The sequence below is a fragment of the Esox lucius genome, chromosome 9 (assembly GCF_011004845.1).
Source record: "Esox lucius isolate fEsoLuc1 chromosome 9, fEsoLuc1.pri, whole genome shotgun sequence".
Classification (NCBI taxonomy): domain Eukaryota; kingdom Metazoa; phylum Chordata; class Actinopteri; order Esociformes; family Esocidae; genus Esox; species Esox lucius.
Genome location: NC_047577.1, coordinates 20,640,983 through 20,668,607, shown reverse-complemented (window position 1 = coordinate 20,668,607; position 27,625 = coordinate 20,640,983). Strand labels below are relative to the sequence as shown.

Sequence of the window (27,625 nt, the reverse complement as noted above, 5' to 3'; positions counted from 1 at the left end):
CACATCCAGGGCACGAAGCTCCTGTTCCACCACATCCAAAAGATGCTCTATTGGGTTGAGATCTGGTGACTGTGGGAGCCATTTCAGTACAGTGAACTCATTGTCATGTTCAAGAAACCAATTTGAAATGATTCGAGCTTTGTGACATGGTGCATTATCCTGCTGGAAGTAGCCATCAGAGGATGGGTACATGGTGGTCATAAAGGGATGGACATGGTCAGAAACAATGCTCAGGTAGGCCGTGGCATTTAAACGATGCCCAATTGGCCCTAAGGGGCATAAAGTGTGCCAAGAAAACATCCCCCACACCATTACACCACCACCACCAGCCTTCACAGTGGTAACAAGGCATGATGGATCCATGTTCTCATTCTGTTTACGTGAATTAGTTGAGTGTAAGTTGAGCTATTTTTGTCCATAGATAGTTTCATGCAGTCCTGTGTCATTTGGTGCAAGAGGACTAGCATGTAAAGTGTTTTACCAATTTTCTAAATGGCTGCAAATAAATCTTATCCATGAGAAAAATGACAAAACTTTGTCCCTGTCTGGAAAGGGACTTATGCAATGCATTGAGAGGTGTGAACTTGCCAAGTATACATTGTCAATAGCTTGTTATAGTTCCACCATCTGGCCAATAATGTATGTTTATTATGGAATTTTTTCTAGAGCAAAACAGAATATTCACCCAACATACATAACAATTGGGCTAGTGGTTTCTGACATAATGTTGTAGAGTCAGGCAGTGCAAGCAGGATGAGTTTAATCTAGAGGATGAGAAGGAACAGGTAGCTTAATCCTGATTGGATAGTTCAGAAGTTATTCTTCTACATGTTAACTCGTGGCATGAGCGGCTCATGGCAAAGGATGGATGGGGTAACTCCAGGCATGTGGTTTAAAATGTAGTCACAGGGGTGCAAGACAATTAAGGATTATAGCACAGTAAATACCTACTGTACTCTATTTTCTAACATTATTAAACCAAATTTTAATAAGCAAAAAACACAACTGGCCCCAGGGCGCTCACTAACACAGGGAATGGTGGATATGATACACTGGGCTCATGGCTTGTGTCACGGTCGTGGGATGGAAAGGACACAGGCGCAGAGTAGAGGTAGGGAAGGTAATCCATTTTTAATCAAACAAAAGAAAGAAGGACTCCAACAAACAAAAAGGCAGCAACCAGTGACGTGGGTCTTCCTTACACAGGATACACAAAACCAAAATGAACCACGCCTTGGGGCCTAACAAACTAAACTTAAATAGGGTCCCCAATTGGAGGCAATAACTAACACCTGCCTCCAATTGGGGAAACCAAAAAAAGGAGTAGAGGTGGCTAAAGGCCACCTCCTGTCCTGTCCCGGCTATGCCCCGAGCCCAGCGCAGAGATGGCTAGGGGCACAGCCGGGACGTGACAGCTTGGCAGGGCCCGCCGTCCTTGAGAACATGGGCCTGTGTGCTCGTCCATAAGATGGTGAAACCAACATGCGTTGTGTGAGCAGACTGGCAAGCGTTGAACATTACATGCTGAAATCAACAAGCGAATGTATTCATCAAGTGTTTGTTTTAGTAGTATGTCAATGTTGTCTTCACCAGTGCTTTTCCTTTCATTTTCTTTAGATGAGTCTTGAGTCCTCAGATGGCTATTTTTCAATTAAGTTTGGATCATTTGTTTCCAATTAAGTGGTCAGCATCAGTTCAGGGATAGGTGTTAAATTATTATGTATTTCTTGGTGTACATAGAATAATGTGAAACTAGAGTCTCTTTTCAGTCTGTGAGAGAATTAGGTCTGTTACAATGCATCCATGTATAATGCTGCAGGCCTTTGGCCCAAATCGTGTGCAGAACGGCCAGTTATGTGGATCTTTCCACATGGGGATCTTATCTTCTGAGACAACACCAACCTCCCCATCCATTCCTATTTCCCCCCTGCTACGTAACAGCTGCATGTTGTTGTACCCATCCACACACAGGAAGGATGCAGTGTCAAATGTCAAACCTCTAGAATGGTATCCATCTCACGAGGGAAGAGAAGAAACTAACACACACCCTTCATTTATAACTGCTCCATAGTTCAGCACTCAGTCATATGGAGGCTTATATGATTTAAGAAACCCTTGTTCTGAGCCAGGGAATGAAACAATACAGACACATCTGTTTAAATATGTAGAATGCAGTGTATATTTAGTATTTACTTTGCACTCCACACTGGCTGTGGTGAACATTCAATGTAAACAGTCTGTCTCAGCTAGCCTGGCTGGTATTTTATGCACTCCTTTGATGATAAATCCCTCACTATCACTGTCCCTCTCTCCCTTCTGTCCCTCCCTACCTCTCCCAAACAGTTAGGAGATTTACACGTTCCAGCTGGGTGAAATGAGACAGATAAAGTGGAGTTCTTAGACAGAATTTGTTCTACTGTCAACTGTGTTTGCTAGTAAAAAAATAAGAATGTTTAACTAGTCCACACTTATCAGAACATTTTGAAGGGAAGACAACTGAAGAGAGATCTAGATCTTACTATACCCATGTAATATATGGTACTTACATAGCTCTGGAAACACATAACATTTTATGGTTTCAATTGAATTAATTTTTATTTCCCTCCCTTACACATTTTGGAGTACACTGCCACTGGCTGCTGTGAATCTTATGAGTATCAATTTTCTAAGCCTGAACAGCCCAAAGGGTAGGAGCCCTGTTTCTGTCCTGTTTCTGAAGCCTGTGAGGGGCAAAGGTTAGATTTTCTCCCCCAGAACATCTCATTAAAGAGGACATCTGCAATAGCTAATGTAAATATAGTTGTACTGAAAATGCACCCTGAATATGTATGAATGTCTGTTTATTTTCAAATGAACCTGACCCAAAAAGTTTCCCTCAAAATACTTTGAGTCTCAAAGGGTGATTTATTTAACTAAACCACTGTGGTTACTTACCCGGGGAGCCAGGGGCACAATGAAAACCATTGCCATGGAAATTGGGGAGGCATTGACAGGTGAATGAGCCCTGAGAGTTATAGCAGACAGCATCCCGATGACAGCGGCTTTGCTCACATTCATCAATATCTATGGGTATGAGAGACAAAAGACAATCAGATACCGTTAGGACACAGAAGTTAACCTGAAAGCAAGGTACCTAGTATTGGAATATTATGTGGTCTAGATAGGTCCAGTGTTAACCCCTGAACACTTGCTGTTGTGGCATGGGGTCAGATTCATCTGACTGCTCTCTCAGCAAAAAGACTTAAGACAATTAACCAAAACCAATGGCTGGTAATACATATAATGTATTTCTAACCCTAATGCCTTTTTTTGCTATATTGGAAAGAGAAAGTGGCATATAGCCCTAGCTGAAATATAAAGAATCAATTGAAAACACAACACTAAATGTTAAACATACTGTTCAATATTGAAATGTCACTTGGTTATGCAATGATAGATTGGATCTTAGATGGGGTTAACAACAAAATAAACAATTCCTATAAAAAGTACAGTTAATAAAAACTAGTAACTACTGCACACGTTTAGGTTTTTGACTATATTTGACTACATTCTTTGAAGGTAACTTGAAGATGTGTATATACTCATATACTCAGCTCACTTCTTCAGGTTAACAAACATTTTATTTCCCAGGCTTTCCAACAGTATCTAAGGCCAATGAATGAAAAAATATTTCTACAAATCCTACAAGGACATTTGCAAATTCCTACAGCGCTAGTTTGGTGGCTGGCCAAGTCGCCCCGAATGAGGGGAAAATAATAAAATATAAGGACGGATGGATAAAACATTTCACTCACGAACTAGCCAGATGGAGGACCATCTTGTTTTAGCATTTCCTGTCCAGGTGGACACACTTATGCTCACAGAGGCCCCAGTGAAGCTGAATTACAACAAGGATTCAACAGAGAGACCCAGTGGAGATTTTAGAGAGAAGACGTGGTCTGTTTTTTTTTAACCTACGAGGTGTGTGTATTTCTGTACCAGGGGGAGGGGGAGGGCACAGACTCTGACCCCTGTCAAAGAAAAACAAAATGCTAATGTATTTTACATGTTGGACAGCAAAGTCTGCTGTTTCTGGAGATTCACCTTCCTGTAGAATCACTCTCCAGACCCAGCTGTGACTAACCTCTTTTAGCTTTACATCCAGCTAATTATTAGAATCAGGTGGGCGAGAAAAGCTAGAACGGTCAGAACTCCCAGGAAAGGGTTGGGCAGCCCAGGGTTCTCAAACATTTTGGGACTAGAGATGCCACAAAACATAGATAAATCATGTCAGGGAATTAGAGTGAGATTAAAAAAAAAAGGAGTTTGGCAGCGTATGGCTAAATGAATCATTGCTAAATGAACTAGGGGCCAAGTCATGTTTAATCATAAAATCGTAAAACATGTTTTGAGAATGGTTTTAAATTCATGCCCATTGCAAACAGAAGAGAACAATGGGGGATTAATGGTGCTTCACTGTTGAAAGATGGCATATACTGCATTGTGCAATGAACACTTTTTCAGAGACAGGTGGGACATTTTGGTAGAAAATACAGACGAGGTCAGACTAGGTTTCATAGTCTTAAAGCACCATCCCAAAAGAGGTTAAACTGTGTGAAAAGAACAGCCTTTCTAATAATTTGTAGGTCATCTGTGATGTATAGAAGATGCTGAAGAGTCGGCTAGATGGAACACACAAATCATTCATTCTGCAGAACAACAACAATAATTGCATATAGTAGGTATAAAAAGTCTACACACCCCTGTTAAAATGCCAGGTTCTTGTAATTTAAAAGAATAAGACAAATAACTTTTTCAACCTTTAATGTGACCTATAACGTGAACAATTCAATTGAAAAACAAACTGAAATCTTTGAGGGGGAAAAATAAAAAATTATAAACTCACAATAACCTGGTTGCATAAGTGTGCACACCCTTAAACTAATATTTTATTGAAGCACCTTTTGATTTTATTACAGCACTCAGTCTTTTTGGGTAGGAGTCTATTAGCATGGCACATCTTGACGTGGCAATATTTGCCCAATCTTCCTTGCAAAAGCCCTCCAAATCTGTCAGATTGAGAGGACATCTCCTGTGCACAGCCCTCTTCAGATCACCCCACAGATGTTCAATTGTATTCAGGTCTGGGCTCTGGCTGCGCCATTCCAAAACGTAAAACCTTTTCTGGTGAAGCCATGCTTTTGTGGATTTGGATGTGTGCTTTGGGTTGTTGTCGTGCGGAAAGGTGATCTTCATCTTTCTAACGGATGCTGGAAGGTTTTGTGCCAAAATTGCCTGGTATTTGGAACTGTTTATAATTCCCTCCACCCTGACTAAGGCCCCAGTTCCAGCTGAAGAAAAAAAAGCCCCAAAGCATGATGCTGCCACCACCATGCTTCACTGTGGGTATGGTGTTCTTTGGGTGATGTGCAGTGTTGTTTTTGCGCCAAACATACCTTTCGGAATTATGGCCAAAATGTTCAACCTTGGTTTCATCAGACCATAACACATTTTCCCATGTGCTTTTGGGGGACTTGATGTTTGTTTTTGCAAACTTCAGCCGGGCTTGGATGTTTCTCTTTGTAAGAAAAGGCTTCCCTCTTGCCACCCCACCCCTTAGCCCATTCATATGAAGAATATGGGAGATTGTTGTCATATGTAGCACACAGCCAGTACTTGCCAGATATTCCGGCAGTTCCTTTAATGTTGCTGTATGCCTCTTGGAAGCCTCCCTGACCCGTTTTCTTCCAGTCTTTTAATAGATTTTGTCCAGTTCTTGGTAATGTCTCTGTTGTGCCATGTTTTTCCACCTGATGATGACTGTTGATGATGACTGTGGGAATTATTTTGAGCCCTTCTCCTGACTGATATCTTTCAACAATGAGATCCCTCTGATACTTTGGAAGCTCTCTGCGGACCATGGCTTTTTTTCTGAGATGCAACTAAGCAAATGTCAGGAAAATCCTACTAGAACAGCTGAACTTTATTTGTGATTAATCAGAGTCACTTTAAAAGATGGCAGGTGTGTAATACTTCCATTTAAAATGAGTTTAACATGAGTCTGAAAACAGCCACATCCCCAGTTATAAGAGGGTGTGCACACTTATGCAACCAGGTTATTGTAAGGTTTTTATTTTTCCCCCTTGAACATTTCAGTTTGTTTCACATTATAGGTCACATTAAAAGTGGAAAAAGTTCTGACATGATTTATCTTTGTCTCATTCTTTGACATCACAAAAACCTAGCATTTTAACAGGGGTGTGTAGAATTTTTATATCCACTGTAAGCTAAATAAACTTGACTTGTACTAATAGTCCTTTCTTTCTAGCAACATTTTTATGTTCACTGTTCAGGCAACCCATAAGTGAGAAAATAAAATGTTGGTGTGCAACCTCTTATACTGTAGCACCTGTACCTTTATTTCAAAGTCAGAAAAGAGATTTAAAGAAGATGTTTTCTTAGCTTTTGCTGCTATGCAGTCCAGTCTGAGAAAACTAAACTAGATGCAAGGTAAGTCTAGATATATCACCTAAAGACAATTAAGTTGCATCGAGTTTAGTTTTTAGAAATTATTGCTATAGAATGGATAGGTACGGAATTGTTAAATTACAAAGGAGAAGTATTTGACTTTGTTTTTACATGCAGGGATAAAAATGTCCTTCAACTTCTGACAACAGGATGGTAAAAGGGTACAGCTGAATAAGATAGTAATTGTTTTTTTTCTGCGGGTGGCTACCGCCAAAACACACTCCACAAACTACTCAAACACACATAGAGAAGTGACTGTCACCCTACCCTGGCAATTATAACCATCACCCACGAAGCCAGGCAGACAAGAGCAAATGAATGAAGAAGCCCCTGTGTAGCTGCAAAGTGCCCGCTCTGGGATGTCACAGTTATCGGTGCCCCTCTGACAGTGATTTATGGGTTGGCTTAGTTCTAGAAGGAAGACAGGAAGGGACATTTTAGAGTTGGTGGAGACGGAAATAGTTAAAAACACATACATAACATACTCCAATCCAATGTTTGAAGAAACTAAAATCTTTTTTAGGGTAGCAAATGTAAGAGTAGACAGATGGAGAGACTAAAGAAAACAACAGTTTGATTGACACAGCAGAGAGGCTCTCTTAAACAATATAGAAACTTGATAGTCTAATTAGAGCAAAAGATTGATAAACTGCATAGAAAGTATTTTAAACAACATGGAATCACTCACATTGGAGGTTACAATGAATCCATTGACGCTGTAAACCATTCTGTTAACTGCTGCAGTGCATTTCAGCGTGTGTTAACTTGTGTGCAACAGAGTTCTCTTGGGGGCTAACCAAACAAAGAACCCCACACAGCTGCAAACCTACTTTTTCCTGCGCTACATACCAACACAGGTCTTCCCATCGCTGGAGAACTGGAAACCATCCACGCACTCGCAGCGGAATGTTCCCAGTTGGTTGTTGCAGATGGCATGAGACCCACAGATCTCTGGGATCTCTCTGCACTCATCAATGTCTACCAAACAAGCACATTTAATGAAAATGTAATTTCAACTATTAAAAGTGTACAGCTTTGCACTAGATTCATGTTTACTGAAAGTTGTACCAACCGCTGTATTAGTAATTATTTAATTCCATATTTATCAAATTAATTTAATTACTGTTATTTGTAGTATATAAAGCAATATACAATAGCCTACTGTAATTGACACATCATCTTATGTGAAAACATCTCAACTTACTGGAAGTACCAAATCATCAATAAGATTTACCATTGCATGATAAAGAAACACTTTCAAATCTGGTTGTATGCTGATTAATCAATGATATCTGTATAATAACACTGATATGGTGTCATGTGACTCGTTAGTGTTACAAGGTCTCAGGTGTGAATGGGGAGCAGGTGTGTTATATTTGGTGTTATTGCTCTCACACTCCCTCATACTGGTCACTGGAAGTTCAATATGGCACCTCATGGCAAAGAACTGCCTGAGGATCTGAAAAAAAAGAATTGTTGCTCTACATAAAGATGGCCTAGGCTATAAGAAGATTGCCAAGACCCTGAAACTGAGCTGCAGCACGGTGGCCAAGACCATACAGCGGTTTAACAGGACAGGTTCCACTCAGAACAGGCCTTGCCATGGTCGACCAAAGAAGTTCAGTCGTCATATCCAGAGGTTTTCTTTGGGAAATAGACGAATGAGTGCTGCCAGCATTGCTGCAGAAGTTGAAGGGGTGGGGGGCTCAGCCTGTCAGTGCTCAGACTATACGCCGCACACTGCATCAAATTGGTCTGCATGGCTGTCGTCCCAGAAGGAAGCCTCTTCTAAAGATGATGCACAAGAAAGCCTGCAAACAGTTTGGTGAAGACAAGCAGACTAAGGACATGTATTACTGGAACCATGTCCTGTGGTCTGATGAGACCAAGTTAAACTTATTTGGTTCAGATGGTGTCAAGCGTGTGTGGTGGCAACCAGGTGATGAGTACAAAGACAAGTGTGTCTTGCCTACAGTCAAGCATGGTGGTGGGAGTGTCATGGTCTGGGGCTGCATGAGTGCTGCCGGCACTGGGGAGCTACAGTTCATTGAGGGAACCATGAATGCCAACATGTACTGTGACATACTGAAGAGCATGATACCCTCCCTTCGGAGACTGGGCCGCAGGACAGTATTGCAACATGATAACGACCCTAAACACACCTCCAAGACGACCACTGGCTTGCTAAAGAAGCTGAGGGTATAGGTGATGGACTGGCCAAGCATGTCTCCAGACCTAAACCTCATTGAGCATCTGTGGGGCATCCTCAAACGGAAGGTGGAGGAGCGCAAGATCTCTAACATCCACCAGCTCTGTGATGTCGTCATGGAGGAGTGGAAGAAGACTCCAGTGGCAACCTGTGAAGCTCTGGTGAACCCAATGCCCAAGAGGGTTAAGGCAGTGCTGGAAAATAATGGTGTCCACACAAAATATTGACATTAAAAATATATATAACACAATTCATACATAGAAGCAATTCAACATGCTTTACAAACAAATATAAATCAATTAACAATACAATTGAATGAAAAAAAAATACTAGAATAAAAATGGGATAAAACGTTGGAAGCTATAAAAGCTGTAGGGCTAAACAGGGCTCTACTAGCTGACCTGTGTCCATGGATCTAAGAGCCCCGCTCGGTTTATATTCTTCAAACATATCAGAAATGTATTCGGGCCTAAACCATTCGGTCATTTATAAACTAAAAGCACCATTTTAATATATATTCTGTAACTGACTGGAAGCCAGTGCAAAAATGTAAGAACCAGGCTAATGTGCTCTGTGTTCTTGGTCCTGTTTAACAATCTAGCAGCAGCATTCTGAACGAGCTGCAGCTGTTTTACAGACTTTTTGGGGAGTCAAGTTAAGAGGCCTTTACATAAGTCAACGCTACTAGAGATAAAAGAATGGATGAGCTTCTCTTGGTCTTTTTGGGACACTAAGCCCTTGATTTTGGCATCTTATTTTTAAGATGATAGAATGCTGTTTTGGTGACGGTTTTGATATGATAGGGTCCGAGAATCCAGATCTTTTCAAATACTAGTTATTTAATTTGTTTTGCCAAACACAATAATCTATGTTTTATCTTGGTTTAAATGTAGACAATTTTGGTTCATCCAGATATTAGTGCTCTATACAATGAACAGTGAGTCTACTGAGCTGTTGTCATATGGTTTGAGAGTCATATACAGCTCCGGAAAGAATTAAGAGACCACTGCACCTTTTTCTTTCCTTTCCAAAAAAGTTGAAAAGAAAAGTTTTGAGTGAGGAACAGAAGCGTTCAATTTGCAGTGGTCTCTTAATTTTAACCCGTCTGTTCCTCAATCAAAACCCTCCTTTTCGACTTTTTTGGAAAGGAAAGAAAAAGGTTCAATGGTCTCTTAATGGAGAAATGTGTACAAAAGTCCTTGAGGTTTAACTCTCGCCTGAGGCTAAAGTTAACTTTTCAGCATGACAACAACCCAAAACAAAACACCAAAGCTACAATTGAGTGGCTAAACAATGCGCTTAAAGAAAATTGGTCACTGCAAAATGGTGGTTAGCAGTCTTTCTTTTAATACATTTATTATGTCATACAAATGTAAACTGTAAAATATATTGCTGTCCGCCTTATTTTTTTCATTCAATTTGGAGTCATATATTTAAAATAGATTGTCTAATAGGTTATAATAGGTTATACACTGGGGTCCAATTTTACAACAATAAAAATAAAATATTTTAATGCCATGACCTAGCTGATCCACATCAAACCGCAACTTCAACAGATAATTTATTATGTTCTTTATTCATCAAGACACATTTGTGATTTTAAAAGTGTACAGGGTCCTACCATAGCATTGACGTCCATCTCCACTGAATCCTGTTGCACATACACAGGTGAACTGGATACCATCTCCAGGTCTACATGCTGCGTTTGTGTCACAGCCGTGTCTGCCGGTGAAACATGGATTCTGCTCTGGTGGCCCACCTGTCAATCACAAGAAACATCCACTTTCTTGTGAGGCAGTGATGGGATCCGTGTTCAATTTGTGCCTATCAACACATTCAGGGTCAGTAAAGATTTACAGTAGAAACACTCAAGTGAACAAGTTGGATCAGTATGCAGTGCAATGCAGCAGTTAACATTAGAGCGTAGGGATCAAATGATTTGAACATACAATGCCCTCCACTAATTGGCACTCTTGGTAAATATGAACAAAATGGGCTGTGAGAAAAAAACTGTATTATTTATCCTCCTGATCTTTAATTCAAAATATTAACGCAAATCTAACCGATAATTAATATAAAATAATTGAAAGAAAAAATACATTATTATCATAAAACAAATATTTTTCTCAAAAATATGTGTGCCAACATTATTGGCACCCCTTGATTTAATTGTTTATACAACCTCTTCTCCTATAATATATAATGGGGTTGGAGAACACATGGCAAGGAATCTGAGACCATTTCTCCATACGAAATCTCTCTTCAGTTCATTCCACAGTTTTTCTATAAATTTGAAAATCCACCAGAAAGTCACAATATAACAGTAAACAGTTTTATTTTAGCCTTCCTATAAAGCAGCTACTGAAGGTTGTAGCCAGCAAAGTGTTTGTCTATCCTGAACAAAACCTAATATCCACCAGAACTGTTTTATTTTAGGTTTCCTATTACATTGCTACTGAAGGTTGTAGGCAGTGAAGTTTTTGTCTGTCCTGAACAAATCCTAAGGCATAATGTGTTTTGACTGGGACGGGAGGCGAACACGGGTCTGTAGTCTGTGTCTCTAACCACTACGCTATTTAACAAGGGTCAGACAGTCAGTCAGTGACATTCGCTCTTCTAGGCCAGCTGCGCTTACGCGGTCCAGCAAAAACAGCCTCAAAACATCAAAGATCCACCACCACACTTCACAGTGGGTATGAGGTACTTCTCTGCATGGCTATCTTTCTGTTTATGCCAAACCCACCTCGGCCTCTATTTCAGTCTCATCTGACCATAGAACCCGGTCTCATTGAAAGTTCCAGTAACGTTTGGCTGTAGATTTTTTTAGACAGCAAAGGCAACCCTCCCAAACAATGTGTGCTTATGTAGGTGACGTCTAATTGTAGTTATGGAGTCTTTCTGATTCCAAAACCCAACTAACATCTGTCATTCTCCAGCTGTGATCCTTGGAGATTCTTTGGCCTCTCAAACCATCCTTCTCATTGTGCCTGGGGTCATTATAAACACTGGTCCTCTTCCAGGCCGACTGTTAACATCTCCAATTGCTTTAAACTTCTTAATTATTATCCTAATAGTGGAAATGGGCATTTTCAACCATTGCTGCTCAGCAACCTTTTGTCAAACATCATTACTGTGTTGTCAGGTCTATACCATAGTGATGGATGACTATAGGAATTTGGCCTGAGTCTCACTTCATATTTATACCCCAGTGAAACAAGAAGTCATGGCTTATCAGTTATGTGTTCCTAATAACTCAGGTGAACCTAACAATGTAAAATATGAATGGGAATATATTTCAGTTAGATTTTACTCAGAATAATTTCTAGGAGAGCCAATAAATGTGGCACGTTTTGGAGAAACATGTTAGACTTTTTGTGAATATTTTAAAAGAAAGGCCAAGAGAATAAACAGCAAAGATATTTATTTCACAGCACATTATGCCCAATTTTTGTGGAGGGCACTGTATTGTCCTTCCATTATCTGTAAGGCATAATGTAGTATTTCTAGGATCTGAAAGTTATATTTCCGTAGTATAGGAACCATTAACATAACCATCTTGGGAAACAGTGCTGTGAAATAGCTGGACAAAAATGTTATAGACACATGGGCTCTATAGACATAGGCTTGTTAGACACCACTCCCAGCTCATAGAGGGGAGGTGCTGACCACCTATCAGACAGCTGGTTTTTAGGGAGGAACATTTGAAGTCCCTGTTTCTCCAGGCCCTTGTCATGTCCTTACAGGAAACTCGACACAGATGTTCAGCTTTTTCCTAATAAACTCCAGCTGAGTCAAGTTTACTTGCATAACCTACCCCCAGACACCTGCCTGCCACCCGTAGGCCACCCCAGGCAACCCTTTATGGGCCTTTACCTCCCTCCTGGTGCCTTGCCTTTGCCCTTCCTCCACACCTCCTAACTGCCGTAATACCTTTGTGTGAACTGAAATACGGTGGCCGCTTTTTAACCTTTACCCTGTCAAGGGCTTGGGTGTCTTTCAAAGGCCAGCTGCAGAAATACAAAAGGGCACATTTTTTTATTTATAAATGATACCGTTACACTACAGAATGTTACACAAAGGACCATGTAACACTATGGACACTGTTACTCTACAGTTAATGTGTAGTCAGGAATTCAAATACTCTTGAAAAGAGATGTATGGAATACAAAGTTCTATTGAGGCAACAAATGATCGGGATCAACTAGATGTCAGAGTGGTCTTAATACAGTTATGCGTGATTCATGAATGGATTTGTAATTAACAATGCATTTGTATGAATTCAAAATGATTGCACAAGCATTTGGAAGGTCTTGGGAAAAGTCTAGCTTTGCAGAATTCAAATTCATAATGAAGCATGGAGATTAAATGTGGTGCAAATGCACAAATGGGTTCCACCAGCTTTCAAACCTTTCTGCTTGTCTTAATCACATCTAGTCAAGGAGAGGGTACGTCTTATGTAGATAGAAGGAAGCACAAAGTCAACAGAAAATGTGTACAACTTCGGCATCACATTAACACAAGGATAGTCGAATGTCAGCAGAAAATTTGAATAACTTGGTCAGAGATTTAGACCAACATTAGTAGAACGTCAACAGAAACAACTTGGTCAGAGATTTAGACCAACATTAGTAGAACATCAACAGAAACAACTTGGTCAGAGATTTAGACCAACATTAGTAGAACGTCAGCAGAAACAACTTGGTCAGAGATTTAGACCGACATTAATAGAACGTCAGCAGAAACAACTTGGTCAGAGATTTAGACCAACGTTAGTAGAACGTCAGCAGAAACAACTTGGTCAGAGATTTAGACCAACATTAGTAGAACGTCAACAAAAACAACAACCCAGTTTCCAAAAAAGTATGGACAAAGAATTATGTGCAAATCAGTTAAACCCTATATTCAATAAAAACTAGTACAAAGACAATATATCAAATGTTTAAACTGAGAAATGTTATGGTTTCTTGAAAAATATAAGCCCACTTTGAATTTGATGCCTGCAACATGTTTCAAAAAAGCTGGGACAGGGGCAAAAAAACCTGAAAAAGTAGTGTAATGCTAAAAAAAAGAAACCTGGTGGAACAACTCACAACTAATTAGGTTAATTGACAACAGATCAGTAACATGATTGGGTATAAAAAGAGCATCCCAGAGCGGATGAGTCTTTCAGAAATAAAGATGGGGAGGGGTTTACCACTCTGTGAAAGACAACAATAAGAACAGATTAGATTCAACTTTATTGTCATTGAACAAGTACAAATACAGTACAGCGAAATGCAGTTAGCATCTAAACAGAAGTGCAAATAGAAGAGGGCAGAACATTTTAAGAAAGTATTAAGTATACAGTGGGGAGAACAAGTATTTGATACACTGCCGATTTTGCCGGTTTTCCTACTTAAAAGCATGTATAGGTCTGTAATTTTTATCATCGGTACACTTCAACTGTGAGAGACGGAATCTAAAACAAAAATCCAGAAAATCACATTGTATGATTTTTTTATAATTAATTTGCATTTTATTGCATGACATAAGTATTTGATCACCTACCAACCAGTAAGAATTCCGGCACTCAGAGACCTGTTAGTTTTTCTTTAAGAAGCCCTCCTGTTCTCCGCTCATTACCTGCACCTGTTTGAACTTATTACCTGTATAAAAGACACCTGTCCACAAACAGACTCCAAACTCTCCGCAATGGCTAAGACCAGAGAGCTGTGTAAGAAAATCAGCGATACAATTTCAGACCTGCACAAGGCTACTGGACAAGGCTACAGGACAATAGGCAAGCAGCTTGGTGAGAAGGCAACAAGGATGGATGGGGCCATGTATAGCGAGATCTAGGCCAACAACCTCCTTCCCTCAGTAAGAGCATTGAAGATGGGTCGTGGCTGGGTCTTCCAGCATGACAACGACCTGAAACACACAGCCAGGGCAACTAAGGAGTGGCTCCGTAAGAAGAGAGGTCTAGCCAGTCTCCAGACCTGAACCCAATAGAAAATCTTTGGAGGGAGCTGAAAGTCCATATTGCCCAGCGACAGCCCCGAAACCTGAAGCATCTGGAGTAGGTCTGTATAGAGGAGTGGGCTAAAATCCCTGCTGCAGTGTGTGCAAACTTGGTCAAGAACTACAGGAAACGTATGATCTCTGTAATTGCAAACAAAGGTTTCTGTACCAAATATTAAGTTCTGCTTTTCTGAGGTATCAAATACTTATGTCATTCAATAAAAAGCAAATTAATTACTTAAAAATCATACAATGTGATTTTCTGGATTTTTGTTTTAGATCCCGTCACTCACAGTTGAATAAAAATTACAGACTTCTACATGCTTTGTAAGTAGGAAAACCTGCAAAATAGACAGTGTATCAAATACTTGTTCTCCCCACTGTATTTCATTATGACAATTCTGCACTTATTACAAGAGCATGGCTCATTCTGCACTTATTACCAGGGCATGGCTGTGGAGTAAAATAGTCTGGGTGCTAAACTGGCCTTCCTGCAGTCCAGACCAGATGCATATAAAGTATTGTTAAAAGAAGAGGTGATGCAACACAGTGTTAAGCATGCCCCTGTCCCAACTTTTTTTAAATGTGTTGCTGGCATCAAATTCCAAATGTGCATGTATTTTTTCAAAAACAATATAATTTCTCAGATTCAACATTTGATATGTTATCTTTGTACTATTTTCAATTAAATTAGGGATAAATGATTTGCACATCATTGCATCCTGTTTTTATTAGCATTTTAAACAGCATCCCAACTTTTTTGGAAACCGGGATGTAGAAGAGCGTCAGCAAAACAGTAGAGAATTCTATCTGAAATATAGCATTTTCAGAACACTCTTGTAAGCAGAAATGTTGCGAAGAAAGGGTTTGTGGACGGAGGTCCAGATGGAGCTGGCATGCGTAAGCAATTCCATGTCACTGGACGCCTTCATTCCCCAGGTGATTGCCATCGATTGTCCAGTCCTTGGTCACCGCTCTCCAGCTGCCGTTGCGCAGTTTGAGGTCCTTGATGCCCATCTAGGCTTTGGATGGCCGTCCTGTGGGGTCCAGCACCATCACTCACGTGACCCTCTCACACTCACCATCAATGGCTGCCATCAGGAGAAACTGGAACTGCTGGTCATGACGTTGTCCATATACTCCATCATGCTGGGTCTTCCGTAGCTCTAACAGCACGACCCCAACATCGCATGGAGCTTGTGGAGGGTCCTGGGATGGTTGACGAAATGCCGAAAGACCTGCCTGACTTTGACGTGTGGAGCCACATCAAAGGAGAACCTGGAGGGCGCCCTCTGAGCGAATATCCCGGCGAAGTACGCGGACCTAGGCGGGGTGTTCTCCAGTGTTAAGGCCAGGTGTCTCCCTCCCCACCGCTCCTGGAACTGCACCATTGACCTCCTGCCGCACCACCCAGGAAATTGATCTACCCGCTCTCTGTGGACAAGGCCGACACGACGGAGATCTACATCAAGAAGATGCTGGAGCAGGGGCACATCCGACCTTCCACCTCCCCTGCGTCAGCCAGCTTTATCTTCATCAAGAAGAAGAACAGGGGGCTAAGGCTATGCATTGATTACAGAGGCCTCAACAACGGCACCATTAAGTACCATCACCCGATGCCCCTGGTCCCGTCCGCCATAGAGCAGCTGAGGGGGAGCGCGTCTTCACAAAGCTGGAATATGCTGTGGAGATACATAGTGATCTACATTGATGACATCCTGATCTACTCAACATACCCAGAACACGTGGCCCACATTCATGCTGTCCTCTAGCGTCTCCAGGAGCACCATCTCTACGCCAAGGGGGAGAAGTGCGTGTTCCATACATCCTCGGTCTCCTTCCTGGGATACCACATCGCTCCAGAGGGTGTGAAGACAGAAGAGCTGAAGGTGGAGGCAGCGAGGTCCTGGCCGGTCCCCAAAACCATCATGGAACTGCAGAGCTTCATCGGCTTCGCCAACTTCTACCACCGGTTCATCCAGAGCTTCAGCGACCTTGCAGCGCCACTCACGTTGTTGTTAAAAGGCCAACCACAACACCTTCGCTGGACCCTGGACGCGGAGAAGGCATTCCTCGACCTGAGGGGCAGGCTCACAACATCCCCCCTCCTGAAACACCTAGACCCCTTCAAGCCCTTCACGGTCGAGGTCGACGTGTCCAAGGTCGGGGTGTGGGCGGTCCTCTCCCAGCAGGAAATCCCCTCCGGCTACACCCCTGGGCATGTTATTCCAAGAGGAATTACGACATGGGTGCTCAAGAGCTACTGGCAGTGAAGTTAGTGTTGGAGGAGTGGAGACACTGGCTACAGGGCGACCGGGAGCCAGTCAGTATCCTGACCGGCTCCCGGCAGGCCTAATGGACCTCAATCCCCGACAGGCCTAATGGACCCTCTTCTTCGAGTGCTTCCAGGTGGACGCACTCTCCCGCCTGCACAACCGGTGAAATTGCCTAAGGGCGTGCCCATCCTACCCACCTCGTATGTTGTGGGTCCTGTCTCCAGGGACATCGACATGCCCGGAGGGTGCGGTGCCGGTTGGTGAACTGGCTTCACACTACACTGGCTACCGTCCACCCAGGCATCAATCGGTCCCTGTAGGCGCTCAGGGCCAAGTATTGGTGGCCTGGTATGGGGAGGACAGTGTGGCACTTCGTCCTATCATGTTCCATGTGTGCGCAAACTAAGGCACTGCGAATGGCTCCAGCAGGGAAACTCCATCCTCTACCAGTGACTCAGCAGCCCTGGTCACACATGACGGTGACTTGCCACCAGTAGAGGGGAAAACTATCATCACCGTGATGGTGGACTGGTCCTCAAAAATTATTAGATTCTTTCCACTACCTGGCCTCCCCTCTGCTCTCCAGGTCACTGAGGTGCTCTTTCAGCAGGTGTTCCGGCAGGAGGACATCGTGAGCAACCGCGCCCCCCAGTTTACATCTCATGTCAGGAAGGCCTTCATGTCCAGGCTGGGGGTAGCAGTCAGCCTCACATCTGGGTATCACCCACAGATGGTATTCTCCCCTTGGCAGAGTATGCTCAAAACTCACTGTGCCATTCCTCCAGAGGTCTGACACCCTTCCAGGTGGTGCTCGGGTTCCAGCCTCTGTTGTGCCCCTGGGTGGGGAGCTCAACCAATGTCCAGGCCGTGGTGGAGTGTTTCAGGAAAACGGATGAGGTCTGGTCTGCAGCCCACATCCACCTGCAGGAGGCAGTAAGGCGCCAGAAAGAGCAGGTGGTGGAGTGACACCCCCAAGTACAGCCTGGGGGACAAGGTGTGGTTGTCCACAAGGGATCTTTCCCTCCGTCTGCCCTGCTGTAAGCTTGGGCCCCGGTCCATAGGGCCGTTCTGTGTTCTCCGAAAGGTAAACAACGTCTTGTACACACTCCAGCTTACCCCTCCTTACAATAGCATCTCACCCACATTCCATGTCTCTCTCCTCAGGTCGGTGGTTCCTGGTCCACTGGAGGGATCCAACCCTGTAGGTGCACTGGGGGTCGAGCATACAGGGGGGAGTCGATCCTGGACTCCCAGCAATGGCGGGGCAGGGTCGAGTACCCGGTGAACTGGGTGGGTTACGGCCTTTAGGAACGCAGCTGGGTTCGGGTGGTGGACACCTGCGACCCCACAATGCTTGCTGTCCGGATCAGCCTGCTTCTTGACCTCAGGGTTTTCCAGGGTGCCGGCAGGGGGTAGCGTTCTGAGCCGCACCGGGGGGGTGGTGGGTACTGTAACGTCTGCTCCGAGTGGCACAGCCGCTCCCCTTCCTCTCCAGTACTCCACCTCGCCAGTGTACTAACCACTGGGTGGAGATTGGTGGCAACTGCTCATTCCCGTTCCCAATAATCATTTAGCTGTGTATATCTGTGTTGCTTTTTCCCTTGCACCTCATGGATTATTGTTTGTACTCACTACCGTGAGGTGCTGTCCGTTTTTGCTTGATATTTAAAAATATTATATTTTTGATATAATGCTATCTTCTCTTTTGTTTTCATTTCTTTTGCTTTACGCACTTGCTACCCTTGCACCTTGAGAAACTAATGTAATCATTCACTAACATTTTCATTTGGTTTCGCAAATATTAGCCAGTTCGAGCTGCAGCTCTCCCTGGCAATAGGATCCACCAGTCAGCACAGCCTGATGGTTCAAGTTATACGTTTGTGCCAAAACACTGCACAGCAACTGATACGCATTGTTCGGTAGTACAGCTCTGATCTGGGGAAATGGCCACTTACTGTTGTGCCATGTTTTGCACTGTACAAGGATTCCCTGCTGTTTAATTTTGTTGTTTTTACAGTTGCCACGTGTGATTGTTTTTGTGACATCGAGGTGTAATTCATATTAATGAGGATTACATGCACACCCAAAGCATCTGCTGAAATGTCCATGGAGACAGAAAACTGGGTTACAATTTGGTCACTTTACTGGACCTTTGACTACCAGAACATTAGAAAAGCATTACCACAACTAAATGTAGAAAATGTAGCAGAACAGGAGAACATCAACAAAAAGTGCTAAAACAAGGTTCTACTCACTATGAATAGAGCCAATCTTGTTGCTCATGGCATAGCGGATCAGCTGGTTGCCTGAGTCGTACATGACAAAGATCTGGTCGACACTGAGCTGCTGGGTGGGCTGCATGGTCTTGATTGATTGGTCATGGGGACAGCTCTGGTAGGTGATGATCTGACGCCACTGGTAGGTCTTGGTCTGGACACTGCCGTCCGGTAAAGTGACGGTGTAATCGCGGTTGGAGAAGGAGGTGATCGCTAAAGAAACATAATTTGATTTCTGGGACATTTTGCAAACAGCAGTAAAACAGTAGACCCTATTGAAGTCTACTATATCTCTTACTATATGTCTAATGAACATAATCGTATAGACTACTGTCTGGTGTCATGTGACAAGCTTTTGACTAAAGACACTAGCATGTTGACCTCTTTTACGAATGGATGTACAGTACACCAAATTTTGTGTCCAATTCCAGGATTGAGGTCAATTCTATTTCAACACAAATGTTTGTGTCAAATCTGGAGATCAAAATAATTAAAGGTTACCTCCTGAATTGAATAAATTAAAATAGAATTCACCCCAGCTTCCAATGATGCAATCGCAACTTACAGTTGATGCCGTACTGGTAGAGTTCCTTGTAGGATTCGATCTGCACAGTGGAGCCAGGGGAAACCTCGGGCAGTCTGCCCTCCAGCTGGGTGCTCACCACAAGGTGGTCGTGCTCATCGATGCCTTTGAATTTCTGCTCAATGGTCAGTCTCTCATTGCCCGGTAGGAAGGTCACATCTGCCTTCCTGGTGAACTTGCCACCTGGGTGGTCAAGGAAGTTTGACAGGGTTGGATGTGAGAGAAACCCGGGTGTGGGCATTGAAGTAGGGATTGCGGAAACAGGAATTGAATTGAAAGTTATATGCCACCAAAGATCAGACAGTTCTGTTCTCCATCGCCACCCACACCCTTGAATATACAGTTTGGCTCATAATTTTGCATACCCTGGCAGAAATTATGAAATTTTGGCATTGATTTAGAAAATATGACTGATCATGACAAAATAGTATTTTATTTAAGGATAGTGATCATATGAAGCTGATTGGTCATGGAGACTTATTTATCACAGTTGTTTGGCTCCTTTCCAAATCATAATGATAACAGAAATCACCCAAATGACCCTGATCAAACGTTTACACATCCTTGAATGTGTGGCCTTGTTACAGACACACAAGGTGACATACACAGGTGAAAATGGCAATTAAAATTGAATTTCCCACACCTGTGGCTTTTTAAATTGCAGTTAGTGTCTGTGTATAAATAGTAAATTAGTTTGTTAGCTCTCACGTGGATGCACTGAGCAGGCTAGATACTGAGCCATGGGGAGTGGAAATGAACTGTCAAAAGACCTGCGTAACAAGGTAATGGAACTTTATAAAGATGGAAACAGATATAAAAAGATATCCAAAGCCTTGCAAATGCCAGTCAGTACTGTTCAATCACTTAATAAGAAATGGAAAATTCAGGGATCTCTTGATACCAAGCCAAGGTCATGTAGACCAAGAAAGATTTCAGCCAAAACTGCCAGAAGAATTGTTTGGGATACAAAGAAAAACCCACAGGTAACCTCAGGAGAAATACAGGCTTTTCTAGAAGAAGCCCGTGTGGTTGTTACAAGGATAACAATACGAAGATACTTGAACAAAAATGACCTGCATGGTCGAGTTGCCTGAAAGAATAATTTACTGCGCCAATACCACAAAAAAGCCCAGTTACAATATGCCCGACAACAACTTTACACGCCTCGCAGCTTTTGGCACACTGTAATTTGGAGAGACGAGACCAAAATAGAGCTTTATGGTCACAACCATAAGTGCCATGTTTGGAGAGGGTTCAACAAGGCCTATAGTAAACAGAATACCATCCCCACTGTATGGTGGTGGCTCACTGATGTTTTTGGGGTGTGTGAGGTCTAAAGACACGGGGAATCTTGTGGAAATTTATGGCAAGATGAATGCAGCATGTTATCAGAAAATACTGGTAGACAATTTGCATTCTTCTGCACGAAAGCTGCGCATGGGATGCTCTTGGACTTTCCAGCACCATAATAATCATAAGCACAAGGCCAAGTTGACCCTCCAGTGGTTACAGCAGAAAGAGGTGAAGGTTGTAGAGTGGTCATCACAGTCGCCACTCTGGGAAGATCTCAAACGTGCAGTTCATGCAAGACGACCAAAGACTTTGCATGACCTGGAGGCATTTTGCCAAGACTAATGGGCAGCTACACCGCCTGAAAGAATTACACAACTATTACAAAAGACTGCACGGCTATGCAGACTTTTGAAAAGGGTGTCAGTAAAAAATGTTCCTTGTTGCCATGTTTTGTTTTATGACTGTGCCATTCTGTTATGACCTACAGCTGCATGTGAATCCCATAAGAAATAAAAGACGTGTTTTGCCTGCTCACTAATGTTTTCTTTCCAAATGGTACATATATTACCAATTCTCCAAGGGTATGCAAACTTTTGAGCACAGCTGTATATTCCAATTCTTTGGGCCTTATATATTAATAAGGAATCAAGGAATCACTTCCAAGATACATCCAATTCATCCTTACTTTCAAACTCACAGAATAACAACGTAGTGCAAGACAATCTGACCAGACCTTACCAACAATGCTGAAGCCGTTCTCGTAGCCGGGCTGCTCCAGAGCGAAGGCCCAGCCAATAACGCCCCCCAGGGAAGAGAGGGGCTGAAGGGAGGGGCCAAGACCAGCTGGGATGGTGCTAATGGCCACGTAGGCACGCCCATCATTGGCCACCACGTACGAGTGCAGATCGTTGCTGGAGAACTCCAGCGGCGATGGAGAGTTTCCCACAAACACACTGCCATTCACTTTGCCATTCATCCGTTGGGGTTTACCTGCAGGTGAAAAAGATTCAGACTCCACCATTAAATGCTTAGATGTTCTGAAACCATCTTGAATACATTAATGTGGCAAACTACCCTTATACATAAATATGTACTTGGGGTATGGAGTGCACTCTACCTTCAGCCACACAATCCTTGCCGTTGCCATAGAAACCAGGTCTACAATGGCAACAATAGCCATTGGTGTAGTCCTCACAGTCGGCGAAGGACGAGCACTTCTGCCTGTTGCTAGCGCACGTCTCAGACTTATACGCAAACACTGATGAAAATAAAGTGTTAGTTTTACATAAGAACAGAAGCACGAAACAAACCAACATCAATATGTTCTAATTTGGCCTAAAATAATTCAGCATTCTGGGAAAAATCATGTCTCTGTCACTGCACACAATAAAAATTTTTCACTGCTTACCATCAACGTTAAGGTCATCATCTTCATCCAATATCACTACTTGTGGGGTTTGGGGCTGGTAGAGCGGTGGCTGTGGGTGGATGGGCTCAGGGTATCTGGGCTGGGCCGGTTCAGAGACAAAGGGGTAATTGGGCCGGTACTGGACAGGGTGGACTGTTGGGTGCAGATCTGGTTCAGATGTCTCCTCTTCCTCCTCTGGCTTATATTCAGGAAACACGATCCTCTGTTGTCCTCCGGTATTTATCAGCGGAAATACGGTTCCAGTCTCCATGGGCCCTCCGTCTACGTCCTCCTCCAGGGTCGGGCCTGTCACCTGACCTGGGTTGATGGACGTGAACGCGGGGGAGGTGCCAATTTCGTACACCCATACCCCATGCCTCCCTGAGTTGGTCCCCCTAGAGGAAACAAATTATTTAAAATGTGTTGTCCTATTTATAACAAGGTCTATATACTCTCTACTCTATGTTGAGCTGGATTGAATATGTAATAACCATATAACACTGTATTTATGGAATTGCTTAACATACTGACAGAATAGTATTGAAAATACTTACTGAGATTTTTTTACAGAACTCTGAGCAATCAGAAACTTGCCATAAAATTCCAAAAGCCAGCCCCATTCAAACCAACCCAGCCACTACCTAAACAACCAAACATCCTCCCACCTAACTGTCCATCCTGCCAACAAACCTTCTGACCGACCAGCCAACTCTCCAACCAAGCAACTTACTCAGAGAGCCGTCTGATGGATGCTTCATCCTCAGTAGTGATACGGTAGTAGGTTCCTTGGGTGCTGGTCCAGCTGAACCAACCCCGGATCAGGCCTTGGCTAAAACCGGCTTGAACAGACTCCCTCTGGCCCTCCACAATCGTGGAGACGTACTGAAGCCCTTCGCTGGGGTAGAACATGATGGCGTATGAGGCGGACTCCGTGGAGGCCACCACCAGTTGGAAGGTGTTCCTCTACAGGGTAGAAAGACAAGAAAGAAGAGAGCATATTAGGCTGTCAAACTGTACCCTATTAATAGTTTAATAAATACGGATTAGAAAAAGGTTATATAGTTTCAACTATAAATGTTGACATTGTTGAGTTTCAAGCATAAAAACGTGTCGACGTTAACCTCCTGTCGAAATTGATACAAATCCACAGGTCCGCCATACCTCTCTGTCCTGTCCTTCGCCAGGTGTGCCATGGGCTGCCAAGTTTTCCCATGTGACGATTATGGCGTGGATGGACTCAAGCTTGTTATCATCAGGGAAGGCCTGGCTGATGTGCCCCTCGGTTTGTTGAAGCACATACGGGATACTGTCTTGCCGGTAATATACTTTCCCCACTTCATCGCTGTTGTCCAAGTCTCCTAGGAAAGCTGCAATCATTCCAAAACTGGCAGGCATCTTTCCCAGGTACTCAGACTCCGCCATTGGTTCTTCTACTGCCAGGAAGCCATTGGTATTGATCTGGTAATTTTATATATGATAAGAGATTTATGATTGTTTTTGGCAGAGGTGGATTTTAGTTTTGATGAAGGGACAGTTCCTGCAAAGATTTGCCCAGAAAATCTAAAAAATACACTCTAGTCACATGATAATTCATTCGAAATCTCAAGTTATTGATTTAGGAGAAAAAATAACATACTGTCATCCAATACTGTGAATTATGGACATGAGTTGCCAGCCTAAGCTAAATCTTGACAGTTAATAGAAGGATGAAAAGGGTTTGTTAACAGGGGGAGATGAGCAGGTTGTCTTGTTATAGGCAAGTTGCACAGTTCACTTATTTAACAGCTCCTTGCCATCCCTTTCATCAACATCTCTATGGTTATTTGACTTAGTCTTCAACAAGACAAAGGTTATCATTACGTCCCCAATCAATGATGACAGCCCTTACAAAGCTTTGAAGAAATAAAAAGACACTTTCCCCTTGATTGAAAAACTAACATGACTGCTCTAAAACAACCCCTATAAGGCTAATGTGCATCACAAAAAAATCTATTCCAATATATGTGTTCCTAAGAATCCTAAGAGTGTAATGAGTGTAACTATTTCTTGGTAAACCAAATGGGTCGTTCCGAAAAGGTGGTTTTCTATTCTGACGTGAAAGACTCTTAGATGGTGGCGGTTTCAAAAAAAATTCTGGCTCACTTTTTACTCTGATAAATCACCATGATAAAAAAGAGACACATTCTTCTTTCAACGCAATAAGCAAATGCTGCATATTAGCACATTCCCCAGGGACAGATGATCACTGTGCCTAGAGGGGGTTTTGAAGCGATTCTGATGTATACTTGTGAATTTCAGATCATTGTCTTGCGGCATGCTGCATTTGTAGTTCAGCTTCAGTTCACAGACAAATTGCCCGACATTCTCCTGTATGTCATGATCAATACTCATTATCGAGTACAAAGCAGAATTCATTGTTTTTTCAATCAGACGCATACCGGCGGCAAGGACTGGGGGCTGCCCATTGGTCCATTCCTCCCAAGGCTGGGTCTCACTGCAAGCCTGCCTCTTCCCCTTCACACACACTGTTTCCCAACAGCCACTCTATTTCATATGTAGTGCAATACTTTTATCCAGGCTACAATGTGCTCTGGTCTAAAGGTAGTTCAGCAAATAGGAAATACATATGGAAACCATCTGTATATATGAACTCAGACCTTGGCTCAAGTACTGTATAAGAATTTCAATGTAACAGTCCACCAATGTTTGGAATAAAAAGTTTTGAATCACCAAAAATATGCCCTCCCACAGAGTCAACCAACAGGAATGGTATAGAATAACTGTGTATATAAACAAGCATGGCACTTTGTGACTCTGACTCAAAACCTCATCACAATGAATGTACACAAACAAGTTCCAACCCCCTCAACCAATATCTCTACATTTGTTTTTTTAAAGTAAAAATGCTTCATCAACAAATTAGGTAAACTCGATAATGAACAGTTGTGGAGTGACCTTGCCAATATAACAACTTAAGACATAATTAAGGTGTTGTCTCACACCTGTTGTGAACTCAGCTTTTTATCTCTCCTCAGGCTGAAAACAGACACAGAGTGTTCTCAAGGCCATAGACAGAGAGACAGACTAAGCACTGCCCAATGCCCCACAACAATGTGAGATGTGTGGAATTGTATGAATGTATGCTCGTTATGTTTTGATTACAACATAACATCCATTTATCAAAACATGACAATTATTACAACCGGGTACACAATCATTATTTCAACACTATACGAATGTCTGAATTTCTTACAGATGCTAGTGTGTGATCCAATACTGGGATTAGGATTCAAGCTACGCTTTAAAAGGCCTGTGTGTTAATATCCAAGGAGGAGGCTGGCAAACAAGCACATTAAAGCCACAATATGTACAATTTGTGCATTGTGATATCAGAAATTTTACACAAAATATTGTTGTGACAGTTTCCACGTTTTCTCATTCAGAATTTGTTTATTATGTATTTCTCCTTCAAAGGACAATTCCAAAGCTTGTCTCCACTACTCTCCAATAACATGGTTTGAAACCTAGTAATCCAAATCTGTTGACAATTTTCAAATAAATGATAAACTTATTTGTTTTAATTATGAGATTCCTACAATTTCAAGCACTTTGTAGTAGGAAGGCAAGTACTGAGGCGCATCTCACAATCACTATTCAGTGGCAGTTTAGTTTGTTAATAGGCAACTTACAGCTCCAGAAACAAGAAACCAGGCAAGCCTAGTTCAGCCGGCCTGCAATAGAAAGTGTTGCCATCTTGAGATTCGAACTCAGGTTGCTCACATGAAAGGCTGTGACGTCAACCACTACAACACGGAGATGTACATTTGCCTGGTGTCAGTATAGCCTCTTGTCTCTATCCTGAACAAATCCTCTTTTGCCACTGGCCGGTTGAATAGTTAATTGGCCATTTGAGAATTACATTGATACAGTTACACTGACTAATGTTTCTTACTAAGTTTACCTCCACCACAAATAGCGGCAATGTATGGTGTTTGCCACTGGCCGTTTTAACTGCGTATTAGCCAGTAATAAGCTTTACCGGTATCTACTAACTTACTTGAATAGTCATAAGAATTGAGCAATTGCTAGTGAGTCTGCCAAAGCTATTTAATTTAATGGCATAATAATTTTTTTCTTTCATGGCAAACAACATACTTGTTTCTTTCATTCGTGAATTACATTTATACAATAACTATTAATAAAGGCGACGATAACAACGTTTTTCATCAAGTGAAAAGACAAGAGAATCGTGGAATCTACCTGAAATAATTAATAAATGTCGTTGCTCTCAATAGATTTGAACGTAGGTCTTCCACATGAGAGGCACTGTCTTTAACCACTACGCCATGGAATTACACATTTCAGCAGTCGCTAGACTCTATTGAAGATTGTGTTGAACTGACTAACGATTCTTATTAAGTTTACCTCCACCATAGTGTCTATGAACTGTATTGCTTTTGCCACTGGCTGTTTTAACAGCTTATTAGCCAGTAATAGGCTTACTAGTACTAACTTCCTAAGAATAATCACTGAGCAAGAATTGAACAATTGCTAGCGAGACTGAAGATGAACTTTTCCATGCCAGAAACAGTCACAATATAACCGCATACATTTTCAGTTAAGGCTTACAATAATGTAAATACTAATGTAGACAGCAAAGATTTGGTCTATATGTAATAATTAATAATGCATACTTCGCTTCGCCTGCTAGGAGATACATACTTGGGACCTATAATTCACAAGTCCACTACGCTAACCACTATGCAATTTAACAAGGGGTAGTCAGTCAGTCACTTACTCAGTAAAACACATTCGCTCTTGTCGGTCGGTCGGTCGGAGAGAGACATTTGCTCTTTTAGGCCGGCTCTGCTTACACGGTCCAGAAAAAAAGGCATTATAAATAGTAATGTGCCTGCAGTCAGAACTGAGGAACTCAAATTATGGAACGCCATTTGGGTCTTTGCATGTCAAAATTTAACACATTTAATAACAGTATTTGATGTGTCAAATAAGAAACAGATAATAGAACTATAATTTTTGATTTTCAGAGCAAAATTCTATTAAAAAGGTTGA

At 42.3% G+C, this 27,625-nt stretch overlaps 1 protein-coding gene across 2 annotated transcripts in view; it reads right to left on the bottom strand.

Annotated features, from left to right (window-relative positions):
• The window catches only part of LOC105029071 (nidogen-1), a 54,330-nt gene that overhangs the window by 14,836 nt on the left and 11,869 nt on the right, over positions 1-27,625 (bottom strand). The window contains exons 2-12 of one of the 2 annotated variants that reach the window (XM_034294014.1): positions 23,714-24,010; positions 23,283-23,515; positions 22,553-22,947; positions 22,262-22,402; positions 21,883-22,134; positions 19,834-20,034; positions 19,248-19,481; positions 10,338-10,475; positions 7,357-7,485; positions 6,775-6,918; positions 2,935-3,063 (exon numbers count right to left, since the gene is read on the bottom strand). In XM_034294014.1, the coding sequence (XP_034149905.1) occupies positions 2,935-3,063; positions 6,775-6,918; positions 7,357-7,485; positions 10,338-10,475; positions 19,248-19,481; positions 19,834-20,034; positions 21,883-22,134; positions 22,262-22,402; positions 22,553-22,947; positions 23,283-23,515; positions 23,714-24,010 (2,293 nt within the window). The remainder of the gene's footprint in view (positions 1-2,934; positions 3,064-6,774; positions 6,919-7,356; positions 7,486-10,337; positions 10,476-19,247; positions 19,482-19,833; positions 20,035-21,882; positions 22,135-22,261; positions 22,403-22,552; positions 22,948-23,282; positions 23,516-23,713; positions 24,011-27,625) is intronic. The other variant, XM_034294015.1, reaches the window with a different exon arrangement.